Raw genomic sequence first — 23,134 nt, 5'->3', positions numbered from 1 at the left:
GTAGAATGAAAATATGTGAACTTCTGTGCTCTTGAGTGGCATGATTGACTGTGAATAATTATATCTGCTGTCATTGGTTTACAAAAAATATTGAATGTGAGTTCATATTTTTTTGTTTTAAATTTTTAAATTTATGTTTTTACTTTTTTGTCTTTGCACGGTGAAGTTAATTTTTGGATGCAAACTGTTGAATTGTGAATGCGTGATGTTACTCTCTTCTAGATGCTATTGAATAGAATTAAAATGTCATCAACATATCTGTAGTAATAAAGGATTTTTTTGGCTGTTCGAATGAACTTGTTAAAACATTTTTCTTAAAAAATATCAGTTATGTATCCACTAATTTACTGGAATGTTCATGTACACATTAGAAATATTGAGAGATAAGAATGCTCCATTTTCAGTTATTTTTATATTTTTAACTTTATTGAGAATATTGCAACAATTTTTTGTAGTGTATTATTTTTCATATGTGTATCACTTTTTAAGAAGTATGTTGAGTGTTTTTACTGACAGCATTTGCTGGGCTGTTAACTATGTCAATGATTGGATAATTCAGGATTTGTTCTTTATGTATCTGGGGCTGGGCTTGCAGTGATGGTAGTGTTGTGATCATTATTATGGAATCTTTTATGTCTTTTTCTGTAATTATGAAGTTACATCCTTTCAGTGCTTTCTTTAATTGTGCGTTATATTTGTTGCCCGGATTCTGGATGACAATTTAAATATTATTTTGTCCAAAAACTCTAGTATGATTCTACTGTAATTTTCTTAGACACAATCATCAATCTATTTCCTTTACTCGATTTTACATGAATTGCATTATGTTCTTCAAACTCATTATTAATATGACATATGACATTACTGTCCTTTGCTCTTATATTGATCCTACTTTCTCATTTTACTTGTGTTTGTATTATTTTTGCTATTTTGCATGTAGTGTTGTTTTGCGCATGAGGTGGAAACTATGCCTTATCAACTTCTACTTTAGTGTTTGCAATAACATTTTCAATCAGTTTCCAAAGTGGAGTTGTATGTTAAATTTGAGGACCTTGTTTAGTACATTCATTTCTATGGCAGTGATTCTACTGTTGATCAGATATTCTACCTTGTGGGAGAACCTGAAGCTACTTTGCATGTGATGTTTATGTTCACTGAGTGTACTTATATCTTTTTCTTGCATGTGCCTTTTTAACTTTTTTTATATCTTAGTTAAATGTTTGTGTTGCAACGGTGACCAGAACGGTCGCGGGGTAGTAGTGACGGAAACGCGGCAAGGACCCGCAGTGCGGCCTGCGAACAATAACACAACAGGAGAGGACAGACACGATCAACGGAGGACATTACGACACAACAAGGACAGACAACAGAGTAAGAACCAAACAAGACAACCATGTCCACTGGAATAGAAACACGAAAATCAATACGCTGTCTGAGGCGATATGTCCTGAGATGTACGCGATGTTAGACTGCTGGCTGAGCGCGAGGCAGGTGCTTAAGTATGCTATCGGGGGGGGGATTCAAATTCCGCAGTGCTCGGTACCAGATTTTGAACCCATATAACCCATAAATTTATCAATTGCTGATAAAATGGGATTTGGCTGTAGGGATGATAGGACACTAGCAAGACTAAATGAGCTAAATATAGTTTAACATTTAAATTGTTCTTACATTTAAATTTATCACAGATTTCACTGTTCACCCAATTATGCTCACACTGTTTTCTTATAAGTTGTACCACACAAGATTTTTTTTTTTTTTTTTTTTTTTTTTTTGCCTGGCATATTTTGTTGTGATATTGTCTCATATACATTGCTTGTTTAACTTGATGGCTTCTGTGGCATTCAGTATCTTCACTTTGATGTGTTAATACTGTAGTACTTTACCCTGTGCCTGGCTAAGCATTGATTCTATAACTTTTAATGCAATAGAGTTTGCAACTGCAATGAATTTTTTGAATGTTTTCGTGATGCCTCACTGCCATTCTCTTTATCTCATGTACAGTTATACAATTTGGGCCTTAAGCTATGTTCAAGTATCTAAAATGGAAGCATTATATGTTGGATACATTAGCGATGCTCGTGATTATGACATACCCACAATTCAACAGTTTGCACCCAAAGATTAATTTCACTATGGAAAGAGGAAAAAAATAAAAGCATAAACTTCTTGGATTTAAAAAGTTCAAATGAAAAATCTGAACACATATTTGATACTTTCCATAAACAGACAGCAAATATAATTATTCACAACCAATCATACCACACGAGAGCACACAAGCTCACATATTTTCATTCTATGATACATAGTCTGATTTACATCCATTTAGCAGATCAGTCAGACAGAGTTTTAAATGAACAAAAGACCTGCGAAATTGGAAATTCCAAGGCACATTCTTACCAGTTCTACAATGAAGCATTACAGAACCAAAAATGCAAAATTATCACTACACTCATTAATAAGTATGAAACATCGTGCAACCATTAAGAAGTTTTTATTTGACTCTCATAGTTTTCAGTACAGTTTCATTAGAGTACTATGATTAGTTTTATATATAAGACCTTTGTAACAACTGTTCAAAAATTATGAGCTCGCACAGTAAGAGAACAAATACTTACAAATTACTTTAAAGAAAATACAAACTGTCCAATTTACACCATTGACAAATGATAATTAAATATAATTGATAACAAAAGCATATGTAAGTTAATAAACGAATTTCTGTAAAATAATTATAATCTTCCTATTGTTAAGCATACTGGCATAACCACAAGCTCCAGAACAAAGATGAAGAATGCAAGGGCAGAGAAGGCGGTGAAACTACGTCGACCAACGGTGCGCTGATTATGACCGCGCCACGACAGGAGTGCCCCTTTGCCGAAGAGAATACAAGTGCCACTCCTGCCAGCCTCGCCCAAACATTAGTGGACAGGATTAGCAGAGTATTAGCATGGCCTAGGAGAGAGTGCTACAATATCATATTGTAGTGGTCCATATCCACTGATTGTTTGAACACTATGTATAGCAAGGACTCGGATTTATGTTGAATGTCACCCATTGCTTGCGACACCTTTGTACAATGAAGGTAAGGATTGTCAATCTGCTTTACAGAAATTTTTCAATATGGCAAGAGCATCTAATGATATTTTTTTAAATATCGATATTTTAGCTTTCTAATTTTTTTAAAAAAATATCCGCAGTCCTAGTAGTAAGTATGAATAGTTTCATCTTCCTATGTGATACACTGGGAGTTGTCCTGTGATATGTTGACTTTTTAGAGAGTCATCTGCTTTTAAATAAACAATCAGACTCTTGGCCCTCATTAACAATTAACTAGAATGCATAAAGTTGTCGTTGATGGCTAACTACACATCATTCACAAAGTTTATTTGCACGTGTTAATGATTAGGTACACCAACAATATTCTTGGTATTACGTATAAATATGAAAAGATACAATGATAATTTCTCCAGAGAATCAATTGAAAACAATAATAGTGAGAAAAAATGAACAGAAGCATATGTTGGGTCAACAACTCATTTCATAAGCTAAAAAGGCAGCTGGCATATTAACACATGTACAAGCATTTGAAATTTCTTTAAATGTCTGTATAGTATCAGACATGAATCAGAAATACATAATGAGAATACTGACATTCCAGAAGTAATACCCTACTGAATATACACAACTGAAGGTATGAAGAAAGAAAAGCTGCCTAGAGAAGAATGTTATCAATACCAAGATGAAGCAAAATTAGTCTAAGAAAATTTCAGGATGTTGGAGCAAAAGTAATATGAAAAGATGTTGCAAAATTATTTATGGAATGCCTGCAGACAACAACTATTCCTCAAAACTGGACTGATGGTGTAATTATTTCACTTCGCAAGAAAGGAGTCAGGTAAAGTATTAAAAAGTTTAGCCTTATTTGCCTCCCCTGTGTAATGTACTGGATGTCCACTATATTATCACCTTAAAGAAGAAAAAAAGAAAAAGAAGAAACTTTACATTTTAATTAAGCATAGAGCTGAAGAACATGAAAGGGAAGCATTAGTGTAGAAGTGAATGGGAAAAGGTTATAACAAATCCACAATGTTATTCAATCTATACACTGAGCAAAACTAGCGTAAATTCATTCATTCTGTAGCTCAGTAGTTGCTCATTTGTTTTGTTTTGAAGAGAGCTGTCTGTTCATTTAGTAAGCTAGTCAGTAAAGCAGCAGCTCTCAGATGATTCACATCTACAGAGTATTTATCTTCTTCTGCGTTTTCCTCATAGTAAATTTATTAAATTTCATGTGTGTTTTTTTTGTTTGGGGGGTTCTGTTCTGGTGTAACCACAAGCACCATAATGAAGAGGAAGGAAACAAGACCAGATAAGGTGGTGTGGTGATGTCAGCCAATAGCCCGCTGATAAGGACCACACGATGACAGGAGTGACCCCTGAAAGAAGTGAATATAAGCGTCGTTCCTGCCAGCCTTGCCCAGACATTAGTGAACAGTACTGCAAAGAGTGCTATTATCTCACTTAGTAATGATCCACAAACTGTATGTCAAACTTGCTTGAACATTATAAATAGCCAAGGACTCAGTTTTATGTTGCATGCCGTCCATTGCTTGCGACACTTTTGTTATTTCAAAGTTAAGTATTGTCAATCTGCTTTATTGAAATAAAACTACTAATGTTATTTGCTAGAACTGTTTTATAGCATTCTGAGAATGCAGCATCCCTTAGGCACCCTATACGAGATGAGTGGGCAGGACGCTACATTTGGTGACGAGGACTCAACATTTTAGCGACGAGTCTTCTTGTCATTTTTGCTAATAAGTGTTTTCAGGTGGGCGTTGCAGATTTTTTTTATCTAGTTGTTGCATTTGTGTCTTCCAATAAGCCCCCCCACACCTGCCCCGCCCCTGCTTAGGTGCCACCACCGCAAGTGTTAGATGTCACACAGCTAATGCAGATGTCTCAGTTTCAGACACAGCAAATCGCTACACTGCTCAACACAGTGCAGCAGCTACTGGCCAACGCTGAGCACCCAACACAATGATCACCAGCTACTACAGCTGCTAATCACCTTTCTGGCAGTTTTGTGAACAGTTCAATGCCCATATGCTAGCTCACAATGTCTAAGGAACTGTGAAACTTCCATAGCTATTATCTACGGTAGGAAATGCAGTGTTCAGATTAATTCCAAAACTCTTTCTTAACGCCACTCCGAGTGCACTTGCTTATGACACAGTCGCACTCTCACTAACAAACTATTATGAATGACAAGTGCATGTGGTAGCAGCTAGGTATCAATTCTTTCATTGCAAAAATGGTCAGAACAAATTTATCATGAGTGGGTAACAGATTTTCAAGGAATGACAAGGAAATGAAAATTTGAATGTGCTTGTGGTCTTTATATTCAGATTTTATGTTGTGTGAAGCAATCGCGTACAATGTTCCTGATGTCAAACTCAGAGAACAGATTTTGAAACAGTCCAATCCATCATTTCAGCAGGTAGTGCAACTCTTAGATCAGTGCAATTCCGGTGCCTTGTTGGCTGTTAAATTTGAGCAGCCAGCCATTTGACAGGTTGAGTCTCTTGCTTGCGATCACCACATTCTGCATCGGTGGCGTGCGCTAGCCACGCTGGATAAACAATGTTCCACAGCCATAAGCAGTTCCCTAAACAGGTGGCTACCCAGGAAAACAGAATTAAGTCTTGCCCTAGGTGTAATTGACGGCACAAACACCAAGACTGCCCCTCCCGACAAGCCCAGCGTTACGCTTGTAGAAGGAAAGGACATGTGCAATCTGTATGTTTGCAACAGAACATACATAAGAATTCGGCCTACTACATCTTTTGCATCACTTTGACTCACAAAAATCTAGTCACAAGACCCATGTCATTAATGTAGTATATTCAAAGCCTGCAACAGGCAATAGCAAAACTAGCAAGCATTCAGTTTCTGCAATGATATGCCAGTCAAACAAACTTTATGTTCATTTACCTATTTTTGGGAAATGTGTGAAATTTCAGCTGGGCACAGCTGCCTCTGTCACATTGCTCAATCATCGTGCATATGAACTCTTAGGCTCCCCGTGCCTGCCTAAAACCAGCATGCAACTGATGGCTTACAGAGGACAAGACATTCCTGTTCTCAGAACATGTACTTTGCCTGCTATGTATTACTCGCATAAGCGAACAGTGACTTTTAGAGTGCTCAAATCATGCGACTGTGAGAACATATTTGGTCTTCATTCTTTTGATTTGTTTAGCTTTAACATTCAGGACAATGTGTTGTCAGCGTCTGCATTCAATGCCAAAGACACTGTAGCTAGCTTGCTAAAAGAATTCCTGGAACTCTTTTCTGAAAGTTTAGGCAAAGCTAACAGTTTTGTTACACATATTACCATGAAAGACAATGCTCAACTGAAATTTTGCTGGCCAGAACTGTTCCCATTGCATTACGGGGCCAAGTTACTGCTGAAATTAAAGAATTGCAACATAACGGAGTTATTGGGCCCATATCAGCTAGTCATTGGGCAAGTCCACCGGTTTTGCTCCCCAAACCTTCAGGTCACATTCACCTCTGTGTTGACCTGAAGTCTACAGTCAACCCACCAACTGTCATTGATACTTATTCATTGCCATGCCCAGAAGATCTCATTGACAAATTAGGCGCTGGATACTACTTTTCAAAAATTGATCTGTGCATTGCATATCTTCAAATACCACTCTATAATAAATCTCAAAAAGTGTGTGTAGTAAATACTCATCTGGGCTTGTTTAAATATTTGTGTTTGCCTCTTGGCAGTGCTTCAAACCCATCATTTTCCAATGATATTTGGAACAGCTGGCTGCGCAAGTGCCAAACTGTTCAAACTATTTACTGTAGTAGAAGGTCATACAACTGAAGAACATATTGCAAATTTAGGTACTTCGTTTGGTGTGTTATCTGATGCAGGACTAAAGTGTAGACTGGACAAGTGTGATTTTTTTAAACCTGAATTGCAGTATCTTGGTCATGTCATAAACAGTCAAGGTGTACATCCTCTTCAGTCACATATGTTAGCCATAAGAGACTTGCCAGTACCTCACAATACCACAGAATCACAGTCACTTGAGGGAAAATTAACTATTATATTCGGTTCATACGGAATACTGCACAAATAGCAGCTCCTTTGCATCACTTGCATTGCAAGAATGTCCCCTTTTCTTAGGCAGATGAGTGCCAAGTAGCTTTTCGAAAACTTAAAGATGCATTGCTCAGTGATTGATGCTTAGTTCACTTTGATCCTGACAAGCCAGTTGTACTGAAAGTTGACGGTTCCTCTTACAGATTCAGTGCAGACTTGGTGATAAAGACAGACCTATTGTTTTCGCATCAAAAGTGTTGTCTAAAGCTCAGTGTAATTATTCACAAATTTAGAAAGAGGCTTTGTCTATTGTGTATTGTGTGACCAAATTCCACCACTATTTGTATGGCACAAAATTCTACTTGGTAATGAATCACAAGCCTTTGCAGTCCTCGTTTCATCAGACGAAACCAGTTCCTGTACGAACTGCCCAAAAATTGCAATGATGGGCTTTGTTGTTGTCTCAATACCAGTACAAGATTGTGTATTGTCCGACAGCTCAGAATGGAAATGCAGACGCAATTTCATGCCTTCCAATTGACTATGACACAGACTTTGACACCTCTGCTGCATCTTGTTGTTATATCTATGCTCAGGATTCTGAATTGCTTCAGTCTTTTCCGCTAAACTATAAGGAAATTGCACAGGCCACGGAGGCGAATTGTGATTTAAACATTTTGCTCAATTACATTTGCACATCTTGGCCTCACTCACTGAACAGCATAAAGAACTCTGTAGTGTGCCGATACTTTGCACATCAGCATAGCCTCACTGTACAGAAAAAGGTGTGATTCTTGTTCAAAATTACAGTGGACAGTCACGTGTGTTGATACCTAAAGCTTTGCAAAAAGAAGTGTTGCAGTTACTTCATCAAGGACACTGGAGGATTGTTCGTATGAAACAGTTAGCGCATCGACACTGTACTTGGCAGGGTCTAGATGCCCCAATAGAACAGATGACGTCACAGTGTCATGCATGTGCAGAAAATCTGTTCACTTCACCATAAAAGTTCACTGCCTGACCTAAGTTGCAATCTCCATGGCAAAGTGTGCATATAGACTTTGCGGGACCTTTTTGGAAGACCTATTGGTTGATTGTGGTTGACTCACATAGCAAGTTTCCTTTTTTTGTGCCAACGAACTCGACAACACCACATAGCACAATTCAGTTTTGTCATTGATTTTTTGCCTAGGTTTACCTGAAGTAATAATGTCAGACAATTGACCTCAGTTCACGTCAAATGCATTTGAAAAATTCTGTGAGCACAATGGCATACAGCATCTGACTAGTGCACCACTCCATCCACAGTCAAACAGTGAAGCAGAATGTTTTTGTCAGAACCTTCAAGCAGCAGATGGCCAAACTTTGCTCCACACACACACTAGGGATCGAGCATTGCAACATTTCTCATCTCATATCATTCACACCCATGAGATGGACCATCACCGATGGAATTGCTTCACGGCCGTTGCCACTGCACACTGCTCCTACTGCTCCACCCTCCTCTGCATCTCCACCCTCCTCTGCATCTGGTGCCAAAGGAGGGCCACAAGTATTGCTTCACACTGCATAATATTGTGTTTTACAGGGTTTTTAGCAGCAGAACACAGTGGGCTTGAGGACAGATCATCCGTCGACTTGGCACTTGCATCTATTTTCTTTCAGGTCCAGATGGCTTGCACTGCTGCCACCAGAATCAAATTCACCTATGTCATGTACACGATGATCTTTCAGTCTCTCTTCCCCCAGATTCACCACACAGAGGACAGTGCAGCCACAGCAGCCCCCAGAGGGTGTCATCACAACACTGTGGGACGACCCCATGGAGACGGAGCCTCCAACTTCTATTGAAGTACCGCTGCAGCTGGACCTGCCCACACTGCAGCGGTTGCCGCCTGCATCATCTGGTCCATGGCAGCAGGAGGTGGATGCGAACCCTTTTGGTCATTTTCCGAGGGTGTTTCCACCAGAGCGGAGGCCGGATGGTGGGTACAGCTGGATGCTTGACATCCCCTGCAGCCACAGGTTCCAGCCCAATGTTGCGCCCACACTCCTGCATCCTCCCACTGTGGTCGCACGCACTCTCTACACAATAACGGTTCATCGCTTTGGGGGAGAGGAATGTTCTGGTGTAATCACAAATGCTGGAACAAAGATGAAGAATGCAAGACAGGAGAAGGCGGTGAAACGACGTAGGCCAATGGTGCACGGAATAAGACTGCACCACGACAGGAGCACCCTCTAGCCGAAGGAAATATAAGCACCGCTCCTGCCAGCCTCAGCCAGACATTAGTAGACAGGATTAGCAGAGTATTAGCATGGCCTAGCAGAGAACACTACAATATCATATTGTAGTGATCCATATCCATTGACTGTTTGAACATTGTGTATAGCAAGGACTTGGATTTATGATGCACGTCATCCATTGCTTGCAAAACCTTTCTACATTAAAGTTAAGTATTGTCAATATGCTTTATAGAAATAAAACTACTAATGTTACTTGTTTGAATTGTTGTATAGCATTCAGAGACTGCAGCATCCCTTAGACACTCTATACAAGACGAGTGGGAAAGACCGAACATTAAGCATGTTAAAACCTGGACCTTATATATTTGAGCTTTGCAACAACTGTTCAAAAGTAACATGGTCCTAAAATAGAGGAAAACCTGTACAATTTATTTCATGAGCATAACATGTTATAGGAGTAAGGTCATACGTGGTATAAAAGAGGGTCAAATCCAAATGAAGTGGTCCAATAAAAATTAAGTTGGTTGCTTGACCATTTTTAAATATTTTAATCTTGTATGTGGTTACCCTATAATTGAGAAGTTCAAAACAGTTTTTTAAAAAAAAATTAGCTTTCACCTTTACTGAACGGCAGCCATTTTCATTTGTAAGCACACAATGATGTTCAGTTTAGAGACCTTAGGAAAAACATGAATATCTCTGCACTGGCTTAAGTTACAACATTGCAATTGACATTATTGTTTTTAGAAAAGTGTCCTCTACAACATTGTCTATTACACAAAAAACGCTAAATTAAAAAATAACCAGTCAAAATGACCTCCAAAATTTGGTATTGAAATTTTCAAAAATCCACTTTTTAGGCCCAAAAATAACAAAGAAGGAGTGATTTATGAGAGTCTATTTTTTCCTTAAGTTTGATATCACACACTACCAGCAGCAATTAGTTATCTCAGGTGGGACTGAAGATAAAAATATGATTTTTGCACAGTTTGTACACCTATATGATAGCAACATACTGTAAAAATTTCAACATTGATATCTGACTGTGAACAAAGATATGAATTTTGGAAAATGAGGAGATAATTCACATTACTCTACAACAGACATGCCACGATGTCATTCAATGTTAAAGTCAGAGATGTAATTTTACTGACACAATGATCCTCATAAATTTCGGTTTCTGATGTTACACAGCATCGAACTAAGTTTTCAGCAATGCCAAGGAAATGTCTTGTTCCCTTTATTGCTATACAGTTTTCAAATCTGGTTTGAAGTGTTGTTTTCATATGCAGAACCACTTCTTCTTTCTTGATCAGAAAATAGGTAATGCCTTTAATATTATCCTTGCAAAAGACATACATGTCCTGTACAGTGAGAATTTGGTATGTCGTTGGTCTTTGTAGGCTGGCTTTACTTACTTCACGTTTTGTTGAGCCTCCAACGCCATCACATGCATTTTTACCATGCAAGATGCAAAAAAGTGCCTTTCAGCCTCCAACCCAAAGTCTACTTTGTGGTTGCACAGATTTGAAAAATTATTTTTGTTCTTATACTGACTACCACTTCCATCTGAAAAATATATCAGCTTCTTAACCTTGGGAAAATGTTCTTTTATGTAATTTTTTACATACTTTTGAAACACATGTACAGCCAGTGTTGAGCTCCAAGTAGTCACTTAGAATGCAAATTGAAGAACGGCGAACTTCATCGTTCTCATTTTTAAAGTAGAGAATAAATGGATGCACTCTTGCCTGGTCATTAACCCAGTGGTACCTTTCTATTGCATCCTGAATCACAAATGTGAAATTTTCTGAAAAATCAGCTAGCACTATGCATTCAGTTTCATTAAGTTGTGCTTTTTTGTCTTTCAAAAACTTACTTTGGATTTTAGAAACATAGTGGTGACTTTTGAGTTTTTATAAGTTATCAATTAAAGATTCCAAGTACTCTTACTGAGATTTAACCACTGTAATCTAGTAACTCTTTGTAGTTTATATCACTGAGTTTTGCACCCATAATCATCAATTTGACATTCTGTTGATATAAACAAACACATACGGAGTGTGTCCCTGTGAATCCAGCCAAAATACATCACTTAGGGAAGAAGTCGAAAAATTTTGATCTTCTAATTTTGCATTCAGGATGAGAATTTTTGAAAGTTACATAAAGTTCATTTAAATTTGACAGATACCTTGGATTCATGAACTTTTTTTCCTCTTGACCATGAGTCAGGGAGCAAACTTAAAATTTTAACTTTGTCCTCTTTAGTTGTCACTGAACATTTAATTTTTAATTTCTCTATTAAGCTCAAATATTCAGTGTCAGATGATGCTGGTGGTAGGCTTTCTTCTTCTTTAGAAATAATGTTGGTATCTGTCTTATTAAAGCGTAATTCCAAGTCTTTTCTAATTTAGTCTGAAATTTGTTGTACCTTATTTTCAATAGCTGCTTTTCTTTTTCTGCTACTTAATTTTATTATTTTTGAAGCAGAAAATACGTCTAACTTAGAACAAGCAAAGTCCAATATACTAACAGCTTTCTCACTAGGAATATAAATGTTATTAACAAGGTTACATGATTCTGGTTCTGGAATCACAACAAATATGTTTAGTAACAATTTGGGCACAGGGAATTTCCAGGAATCACATTACGTTTCACTTGGGAAGCTGTTTCATTCTCACATAACAAGGACAAATGTTCAAGTTTTATTTCCCTCAAACCTTTAATGGGCTTTTTATGAACTTTAAATGGATCGCAGCACTTTCTTCCAAAAATGTGGTTGTACTTTAGAATATATTTTTTCTCATGATACTTATACACTGATGTTATAAAAGAACTTACTCAAAATTTAAACACAGTTTGTCTAACTTCATCAAAGTCATTGACATTTTTCAAGTTTTTTGAAACTGAACTGTAAACTGCTTTGTGACACACTTCACTTGCTATCTGTCCAACAGAGCACTGTTCATCCATGTTACTGCATTCCAGTTAATCCCTCAAAATTAATTACAAATTACACACAGAACAAAGCACATAACACATTCTACACTCTCGATGAAGTATGTACATCCACTCTAACAGAGGTTTCAGAACAGACTGGCTACAACAATGCCACACCCAGCAATAATGTACTTCTTTATTGACAATAAACCTAAATGTCAATGGGCATTTTTATTACCACAGAACAAAAGTGAAAGCTCCTATTGTTTAATATTTAAAATAAATAGACTAAATGAATATTGGGTGATAGTGTTAACTACATATATGTCACAATTAAATTTTATTACAATGAAACAATAAACCATTTAAATAGGCAACACCTCTAAGATCAGTTGTAGAGTAATGTGAATTATTTCCTCATTTTCAAAAATTCATATCTTTGTTCACAGTCAGATATCAATGTTGAAATTTTTACTGATGCTGATATCATATAGGTGTACAAACTGTGCAAAAATCATATTTTTATATTCAGTCCCGCCTGAGACAATAACCCCAAACTTTACAAAAAATTAACATGTTCAAATTTCAAAAATTCATAAAAAATTAAGGAAACATTTGTAAGTGTTCTTGCTCTATATGAGGCTAGTAGTGTATGATATCTAACTATACGAAAAAATAGACACTCATAAATCACTCCTTGTTTGTTATATTTGTGCCTAACAAGTGGATTTTTGAAAATTTTGATACCAAACTTTCGAGGTTATTTAGACTGATTATTTTTGAGTTTAGCGTATTTTGTATAATAGACAATGATGTAGAGGACACTTTTCTAAAAACAATCACATCAATTGCAATGTTGTAACTTAACCCAGTGCAGAGATATTCAAATTTTCGCTAATGTCTGCAGACTGAAAAATCATCGCACACCTGGAAATAAAAATGGCCACCATCCAGTAAAGGTGCAAGATAAATTATTTTTAAAAACTGTTTTGAACTTCTCAAATATAGGGCAATGACATGTAAAATAATTAAAATATTTAAAAACGGTCAAGCAACCATCACTGGACCATTTCATACGGACTGACCCAATACTATGAAAGAATCATCCATAAAGTAAGTTATAATGTACCTCGTATATCTGCAGAAATGATTTGTACCTATGCCAAATCACAAGTGTCACTAACATATGCAATGTATAATGCTTCCATTTTAGATATCTGGAAATGACCTAGGGCCAAAATTGTACAATTGTACATAAAATAAAGAGAATGGCAGCTAAAGGCCACACAAAATCATTCAAAAAGCTTCCAATTCAAATTCACTGGCACTGTAGACCAGAATGACGCTACATAGTATTCTGGGTTTGTCATGGTGGGGCAAGGAGGAGACATCATTAGCAAGCTTGTGAATCCCTGCAACCTATGTTCATCATATTGGTAGACTGCTGCTGCATGTTGAACCCAATGTTGCCAGAGAGAGATAGGATTCCAGCAGTATCAACTATATGGCCATTTTTATGATTGGTAGCAATTTTAAATCAAACGCCGTACTTGTTTATACTAATTTTGAGTAAAAACGCACCTGAATTTTGGAGGCAATTTTTAAAAGAATAAAGTGTGTCTCATATTCTGCAAAATACAGTTAAGTCATTTCTTGAAACTTTTGATAACGATACAAACATTTTGGTAATAGTACATAAAACAAGACTGATAAGTATGACTGACTGACTGTAGTAAATGTAAGATGTGAAGAATTTAGATAACAATCCATACTTACAGAGCTCAAGAGTAATAAAAACTGCTTACCGCTAGTGAAAAAACGTATAACTTAGAATATTGTGAATAATAATTATATGCCAATGGTTTTAAAGCTAAGTTGCTAACTGGTCCTATGTCATAATGAAAATGTTCTGCAACAAACCTTCACAACAATCACAGTGAGTCACAGTCTTCCATCTCAAAGCAAACAAGAGATGGTTCCAGTACAATTATAAAGGAGGTACATCAAAGATATAAAGTAAATACATAAATAAAAATAGCTGAGTTCATCCTAATTCTTAAAGACAAGAAAAATCATGCAAACATAAGAATTACTGGGTGGCACTTTTCTGCTGCTTTTGTTCACAGCAACAATGTTTAAGTGACAAGTTTCCAATATACCCACATCAAATGAAGATGCATTTCATTATCATCTTTATTTTCCAGTTTTTTTCCCCTTCATTTTCTTAGCACAATCTGGACCTGCATGTATGGGGACGTGAACCTCAGTCTCCCACTGCGCCCCCCCCCCCCCCCCTCCTCTTCTCTTCTCCTCTCTCTCTCTCTCTCTCTCTCTCTCACACACACACACACACACACACACACACACACACACACACAAAAACTGCTTTCAAACACAGCAAAATGTTTCATTAGAATAAAATTATTACCAGGAATTTCTGGAAGTCTGTAGACCTTTGGTTCAAGTACACTGTTGACTAAAAATATGCGATAGGAAGATGTTAGTACAGCAACACCTGTTCCACTCTCGCTTGCAAATATTCTTGCTTCCAGAATCTTTGCGTCTTTTGCTTCCTGAAAAATTTGTGGAACACATTTAAATTTTCCTCTAATTTTAATACAAACATTAACAGTGACATTACAGTATAAGCATTATCTTGATTAACACAACTACAGTACACCTATACATAAAAAGAACTGACTCCATAGATACTGGTTTGTGCCACTGACATGAAATTCCTGAATCCTATTTTTTTATGGAACAAGCAGTGGAACTGACATACAATCAAAACAGTGTTATAAAATTAAAATGCTTGCACTAGGCTGGAAGACTTTTTCTTTCATCAAAAAAAGTATCACTGAAATAAAAGGAAAACAAAAAAAAGTTAGCAAACAAGTGCTGTTCTTGGATTAGCTATGAGTGATTATGTTTATCTCAGTTCAGTTGCAACCAAAATTGTTAAGGCTTTCATGGCCACTTGTTAACAAACTGGCTATTGGCTTACGTCTCCCATTCTTCGGCCGACATTCATGTGATGATTTTACTGACGTTTCGCCAGCACGAGTGGCTGGCATTGTCAAAGCTTCACCCATCCAGTTCACCACCGGCAATGGACGGTGAAGCTCTGACAATGCCAGCCACGTGTTGGCGAAATGTCAGTAAAATCATCAGATGAGTGTCGGCCGAAGAAGCTGAGACAGAAGCCAATAGGCAGTTCGTCAGTTGAAACCGATCATTACTGCCAGAAACAAATAACATTAAGGAGTTAATGTTTGCTGCAAACTGAGAATGAAAAAGCAGACTCATTTCATTAAATAAATTCATCAGGAAGTTAGTTTACTGAGTACACTTACATCCAGATTAAAACTTCTGAAATTATGCAATTTAACAATATTCTTAACACCCAATCACCAGCCAGTTACTCCACCTACTTCCCACAGCAGCCATAAAATGGACCACTACAGCAAGCATAGAATGTGCCAACATTCAAACGGCACACCTGCAACTACTCAAGATGGTTGTGCTTGGAGCAGCCTGTCCATCAACCACCATCCATCAGGTCCACCACGCGCGCACAGCAATACACCAGCGACACCTGACATGGATAGCATCTTTGTAAGGGCATGCACAGACCTCCACGGCCATCAGTTCGAGACATGTAAACTACTTTCTTGTATTCTTGCTGACTTCACTCCATGATCCAATAAATTGTATCTCTTTTACAACTGCGTATTTCCCCATATTTCAACTTAGAGCATAAATGTCAATCTCAAGGGTTGAAACTTTCATGTACTACAGATTCTGTAGTTTTTCTGTCATATGGCTCTTCCATGGAGGCTTTACTCCAGTCATATCTGCAACAACAGCACGCAAGCAAGCACACACAGTTGTGTTGAAATGGTTGTTGACAACACTGACCCAAGCTCACCTGCCGCTTTCCCCCCCAAGATGAATCCACGGAAGCATGGGGCATTTACAAGAAGCAGTTTCATGAACATTTCATGGTGTTCTGGGGGCCAATGCAGACGACTGTAAGGCTCTTTTCTTATCGTGAAACCCCCATTTATATATCATTCACTGTGCCAATTAGTTTCTCCACAAGAACCAATGTCACTTTACGACATGTCTAGTTTACTCTCCTCCTATCGCCAAGAGCATACACTTAAGTGTGTTGAATTCTACCAATGTCACTAACTGTCGCAGCAGTCACATCAGGCGTGAACAGTTGAGCTCCACAGCCTTACTTGAAAGTGTTGGTTGGTCACAACTAACTCTCAGGAGTTTTATGTGGACACCATGGTCAGAGATGCAATCATCTGTTCCACCACAGCTAAGGAGATGTGTCAACATGTCATTCAATTTGAGGAGCCTAAATATAAAAAGATTTTGAAATGAATACTGTGCACAGTCGTCTGATGACTCCCACGACATGTGCCACCAACTAGAGGCCTGGACTAATGTCACCACTGTTGACTGTATGCAGCCCCAGCAAATGGAGCCTAGTGTGCTGGAGGAAAGAGGACGTAGCTGCAGTACAAACAAGCCACTGGGCTGACATTGACAAACATGTTGTCAGAAGCAAGAACAGTGAACACCATTTTCTTTGTGACCCTCGTTTCATACAGCACATGTGGGCAACCTGTCCCACGCGAAGAGCCTCTCACCATAAACATTAAAAAGAAAAACAAAAGAAAGAAAGAAAAATTTACACAGCAGAGGTATGCCTATCTCTAAACCCTATCCCCTCAGGAGTCGTTGCAGGAAATCAATGTATGTTGATATTCATAACATTCCGTCAATGTGTTTGCCACATTCTGCAAGCTAGAACCAACTTTTCATGGAAGTGTGAGTGATGGGTCCAATGACCTTGCTGCAATGGTAACACTGCTTCCCGTCAGATCACTGAAGTTCAGCGCTGTCGGGCTGAGCTAGCACTTGGATGGGTGACCATCTGGTTTGCCGAGCACTGTTGGCAAGCGGGGAGCACTTAGCCCTTGTGAGGGAAACTGAGGAGCTACTTGATTGAGAAGTAGTGGCTCCAGTCTCGGAAACTGACATACGACTATTATCGACGACTGTGCCGCTAAAGCGGAGTTATTGAACGCAGTTTTCCGAAATTCCTTCGCCAGGGAAGACGAATGGAATATTCCAGAATTTGAAACACGAACATCTGCTAGCATGAGTTTCTTAGAAGTAGATACCTTAGGGGTTGCGAAGCAACTCAAATCGCTTGATACGGCCAAGTCTTCAGGTCCAGATTGTATACCGATTAGGTTCCTTTCAGATTACACTGATACTATAGCTCCCTACATAACACTCATATACAACCGCTCGCTCAACGATAGATCTGTACCTACAGATTGGAAAATTGCGCAGGTCGCACCAGTGTTCAAGAAGGGTAGTAGGAGTAATCCATTTAACTACAGACCTATATCATTGACGTCGGTTTGCAGTAGGGTTTTGGAGTATATACTGTATTAAAACATTATGAATCACCTTGAAGGGAACGATCTATTGACACGTAATCAGCATGGCTTCAGAAAACATCTCTCTTGTGCAATGCAGCTAGCTCTTTATTCGCACGAAGTAATGGCCGCTATCGACAAGGGATCTCAAGTTGATTCCGTATTTCTAGATTTCCGGGAAGCTTTTGACACCGTTCCTCACAAGCGACTTCTAATCAAGCTGCGGAGCTATGGGGTATCGTCTCAGTTGTGCGACTGGATTTGTGATTTCCTGTCAGGAAGGTCGCAGTTCAGAGTAATAGACGGCAAATCATCGAGTAAAACTGAAGTGATATCAGGTGTTCCCCAGGGAAGCGTCCTGGGACCTCTGCTGTTCCTGATCTATATAAATGACCTGGGTGACAATCTGAGCAGTTCTCTTAGATTGTTCGCAGATGATGCTGGAATTTACCGTCTAGTAAGGTCATCCGAAGACCAGTATCAGTTGCAAAGCGATTTAGAAAAGATTGCTGTATGGTGTGTCAGGTGGCAGTTGACGCTAAATAACAAAAAGTGTGAGATGATCCACATGAGTTCCAAAAGAAATCCATTGGAATTTGATTACTCGATAAATAGTACAATTCTCAAGGCTGTCAATTCAACTAAGTACCTGGATGTTAAAATTACGAACAACTTCAGTTGGAAGGACCACATAGATAGTATTGTCGGGAAGGCGAGCCAACGGTTGCGTTTCATTAGCAGGACACTTAGAAGATGCAACAAGTCCACTAAAGAGACTGCTTACACTACACTCGTTCGTCCTCTGTTAGAATATTGCTGCGCGGTGTGGGATCCTTACCAGGTGGGATTGACGGAGGACATCGAAAGGGTGCAAAAAAGGGCAGTTCGTTTTGTATTAGCACATTATAGGGGAGAGAGTGTGACAGATATGATACACGAGTTGGGATGGAAGTCATTACAGCATAGACGTTTTTCGTTGCGGCGAGACCTTTTTACGAAATTTCAGTCACCAACTTTCTCTTCCGAATGCGAAAATATTTTGTTGAGCCCAACCTACATAGGTAGGAATGATCATCAAAATAAAATAAGAGAAATCAGAGCTCGAACAGAAAGGTTTAGGTGTTCGTTTTTCCCGCTCGCTGTTCGGGAGTGGAATAGTAGAGAGATAGTATGATTGTGGTTCGATGAACCCTCTGTCAAGCACTTAAATGTGAATTGCAGAGTAGTCATGTAGATGTAGATGTAGATGTAGATGTAGATGTAGATGTAGATGTAGATGTAGATGTAGATGTAGATGTAGATGTACAGATGGGAGAGCGGTGTGATGACCACATGCCCCTCCATATCTGCATCCAGTGACACCTATGGACTCCTCATCCAGTGACGCATATGGACTGAGGATGACATGGCGGCCAGTCAGTACTGTGGGGTCTTCATGGCCTGTCCGGGTTATGGATCAGCCATTAATCCTGGAAGTTGACATAGGGGCCATGGTGTCCTACTCAACTCTCAGAATTATATCACATTATGGTTCCCACCATTGGTGCATGTTGAGTGTCAACTGGTAAGTGATAACAAACAACAGATTCCTATTCTTGGCCATTTTATGACCAACAAAGGTCACAGGTCAGTTGTACTTTCTGTTACTTAATTTGTGGTTAACAATAGCTGTTTGGATTAGAACCTTTGCTATTTTTGGTATTTCCATTTAGACGCAGTGCATCTGGTGTCAGTCCAAATGCCTTGTCACAAATTCGATTCCTTGTGTTCTGAGCTTTCAGATCTGTTTCCCCCGAGGTTAGATTGTGGAAGCAATTTTACAGCACACATCACTCTCAAACTCTCTGCCCGCCCTCATATTTTTTTCGGGTGCAGGCAGTGCCAGTAGCTTTATGTGACCATGTTAAGACAGAGTTGGAGAACTATGTATCATTGGGAGTGATTAGAGCAACTTCCTCAAGTGAATGGGCTATACCCTTAGTGATTGTAAAGAAGCTGTACGGTCTGCTCAAGCTCTGTGATAACTTCAAGGTAATTATTACTGCACTGGCACTCATCGATCGTTACTTCCTACTTTGCCCAGAGGAGCTGTTCACGAAGTTGGCTGGGGGGCAATTCTTTCAAAGATCAACTTGGCTGAAACCTATCTTTGGAGTCCATTGACATTCCAGAATGAAATTTTCACTCTGCAGTGGAGTGTACACTCATATGAAACTTTCCGGAAGATTAAAACTGTGTGTTGGACCGAGACTAGAAATCAGGATCTTTGCCTTTCACGGGCAAGTGCTCTACCATCTTAGCTATCCAAGCACGACTCACGACCCATCCTCACAGCTTTACTTCCTCAAATTTTGCAGGAGAGCTTCTGTAAAGTTTGACAGGTAGAGACAAGGTACTGGTGGAAGTAAAGCTGTGAGGACGGGCCGTGAGTCGTGCTTCAATAGCTCAGATGGTAGTACACTTACCTGTGAAAAGCCAAGGTCCTGAGTTTGGGTGTCGGTTTGGCACACAGTTTCAATCTGCCAGGAAGTTTCATCATAACAGTTGCCTGCAGTTAATACACCTTTTTGCCTCTATTAGTATCAACTGCTAATGTTTTTGTTTGCTAGTGCACCTGCCATCTTTCAACATTTTTCAGAACAAGTTACGATATTTGTCCCTCATTGTATTACTATTTGATGATATCAACGTGACAGGTAATACCACAGAGGATCACCAACGTAACCTCTGTTCTTTGTTTACTGTTATAGGCTACAGACCTCAAATGTAATACCACTGATTCTCACTTTTTCCAGTCCTCCATTGTCTATTTGGGTCATGAAATTTCTCAGCACAGCATACACCCCATGGAACAACATGTTGCTGGCTTTATTATTATGCCCGATACATCTTTACAGGAACTTAAGGCATTCCACAGGAGAGTAGCATGCTATCACAAGTTTATTCCCAGATTGGCTACTGTCACCCATCCTTGCATCTGTTGCTTTGAAAAGTGCTCCTTTCATTTGGTCTGCAGTCTGTGGGGGTACTTTTGTGCAGCTTATTGATAGTCTTCACTCAGTGCCATGTCTTGCCACATTTCAACCCAGCAAGCATCTGGTCCTGGCCACGCATGTGTCACAGTACAGGGTGGTGGTGGTCCTGGTCCATCACTATTCAGAAGGCTCCAAAGAGCCTAGTGCCTTTGCATTGAGAACACTCAGCTCGGCTCAGCAACATTATACTCAGGTGGGAAAACAAGTTGCTGCTGCTATCATCTATGCCTTAAAAAATTTCATGTGTTGTTTTATGGTGCAAAATTTCATTTTATTACTGACCATAAGCCCGAGGTTTCCCTGTTTAGCTCTTGTATGGTGCAAAATTTTATTTTGCTACTGACCATAAGCCCTTGGTTTCCCCATTTAGCCCATCAGCACCCTTACTGGATATAGTTGTTCATTGTCTTGAACATTGGCCTCCATTCTTGTCCTTGTATAATAATGAGACCCACTTTCATCCCACATTGCAGATTCTCTGTCCTGGCTCCTCACAGGCCCTGAACCATCATTTGACCAGGAGGAACTGTTCTGTTGGTTGGTTTATAAGGGGGGGGGACCAAACTGCTAGGTCATCGGTCTCTCATTCCAATTAAAATAATTCCACAAGGATGGGAGTAAAATAATCAAGACATAAAAAACACAGCTGGGAGAAAGAAAAAAACCACAAGAATGACAGAAGGGCAAACAAACACTAAAATGGACAAAATCGGACAAGAAAACCACAGAGAGACGCAATAAACATGTAGAAGAGATCAAAACAAGAGAGTAGATTACCATGGCTGGCTGACCATGAGAATAAAAAGGAGAAGCCAGCCACTCTGCAACACATTAAAAACCTCCATCTCAAAAGCATTAGGGTGGAGGCCACAGAGGGACAAAGCACATGTACTAAAACTTAGATCAAATGATAAAACCCATCCTTAAGAATACAACATAAAACTAAAGCTGCTGTTGATGCATTGTCACTCAACACTGAAGGCAGGGTGCTGGGAAAGTTAAAAATACGCCACAGAGCAGCTACATATGGGCAGTTCAGCAAGAGGTGGACAACTGTCATTGGTAAGCCCCAGCGACACTGAGGTGGGTCCTCGCGATGAAGGAGGTAACCATGCGTTAGCCACATATGGCCAATGCGGAGTCAGCAGAGGACAACAGATTCCCTGCAAGAGGATCGCGTGGAAGACTTCCACACATTCATAGTCACCTTGATAACAAACAGGTAGATGTGCATACTGTTATGTCATTCCGTCTCCCAAAGCCGAAAAATTCTGCTGTGTACGACAGAACACAGGTCAGTTTCGGAGATGCCCATCTCCAGAAGCGGTTTCAGTGTAGTCTGTTTGGCCAGCCTGTTAGCAAGTTCGTTGCCTGGGATTCCGACATGTCCTGGGGTCCACACAAATACCGCTGAACAACAGGACCATTCCAGGGCATAGATGGACTCCTGAACGGACGCTAACAAAGGATGGCGAGGGTAGCACTTTGATAGCTTGTAGGCTGCTTAAGGAACCAGTACACAGGAGAAATGACTCACCTGGGCATGAGCAGATGTGCTCAAGAGCACGAGATATGGCCGTCAGCTCTGCAGTGAAAACACTGCAGCCATCTGGTAAGGAGTGCTGTTCAATATGTCCTCCATAAACATACACAAAGCCTATGTGACCACCAGCCATCAAGCCATCAGTGTAAACCACTTTGTGGTCCTGTTACATGTCGAGAATTGAGAGGAAGTGATAGCTGAGAGCCACAGGGTTAACGGAGTCCTTAGGGCCATGCGAAAGGTCCAGAAGAATCTGCAGCATAGGTGTACAACATAGAGGTGTACATGAATGGACCTCGAGGAGAGGTGGTAACGGGAAGGACTCCAGTTCATATAGAAAGGACTGGACACTAACTGCAATCGTAAGCCCTGACCTGGGCCGTCGATGCGGGAGATGAACCACCGTGGTTGGGAAAAGGAGACGGTAATTCGGATGTTCAGGAGAACTACGAACGTGTGTGACGTAAATGGCAAGCAGTTGTGCACACCTAACCAATGGAGGGACTTCGGCATCCACCAGGACACTGGTCAACGGATTCATTCTAAAAGCTCCCGTCACTAGGTGAATGCCACTGTGGTGCACTGGGTTGAATAAATGCAATGTTGAGGGCACTGCCAACCACAAGCCAGACTCCTGTAGTCAAGGCGGGATTGAACACAGGCTCTGTAGAGCTGCAGCAGCATAGAGCGATCTGCACCCCAGTTGGTGTTGCTCAGGCAACAGAGGGTGTTGAGGTGCTGCCAGCACTTCTGCTTAAGCTGACGAAGGTGAGGTAGC

At 39.6% G+C, this 23,134-nt stretch overlaps 1 protein-coding gene across 1 annotated transcript in view; it reads right to left on the bottom strand.

The window, feature by feature from the left end:
• LOC126278348 (vacuolar protein sorting-associated protein 16 homolog) overlaps positions 1-23,134 on the bottom strand; it is a 214,654-nt gene that overhangs the window by 156,766 nt on the left and 34,754 nt on the right. The window contains exon 3 of the mRNA XM_049978390.1: positions 14,742-14,886. Coding sequence (XP_049834347.1) covers positions 14,742-14,886 — 145 coding nt within the window. The remainder of the gene's footprint in view (positions 1-14,741; positions 14,887-23,134) is intronic.

This window comes from Schistocerca gregaria, chromosome 6 (genome assembly GCF_023897955.1).
Source record: "Schistocerca gregaria isolate iqSchGreg1 chromosome 6, iqSchGreg1.2, whole genome shotgun sequence".
NCBI lineage: Eukaryota > Metazoa > Arthropoda > Insecta > Orthoptera > Acrididae > Schistocerca > Schistocerca gregaria.
The sequence above is the reverse complement of the archived record's forward strand: the minus strand, read 5'-3'. Positions and strand labels throughout refer to the sequence as shown.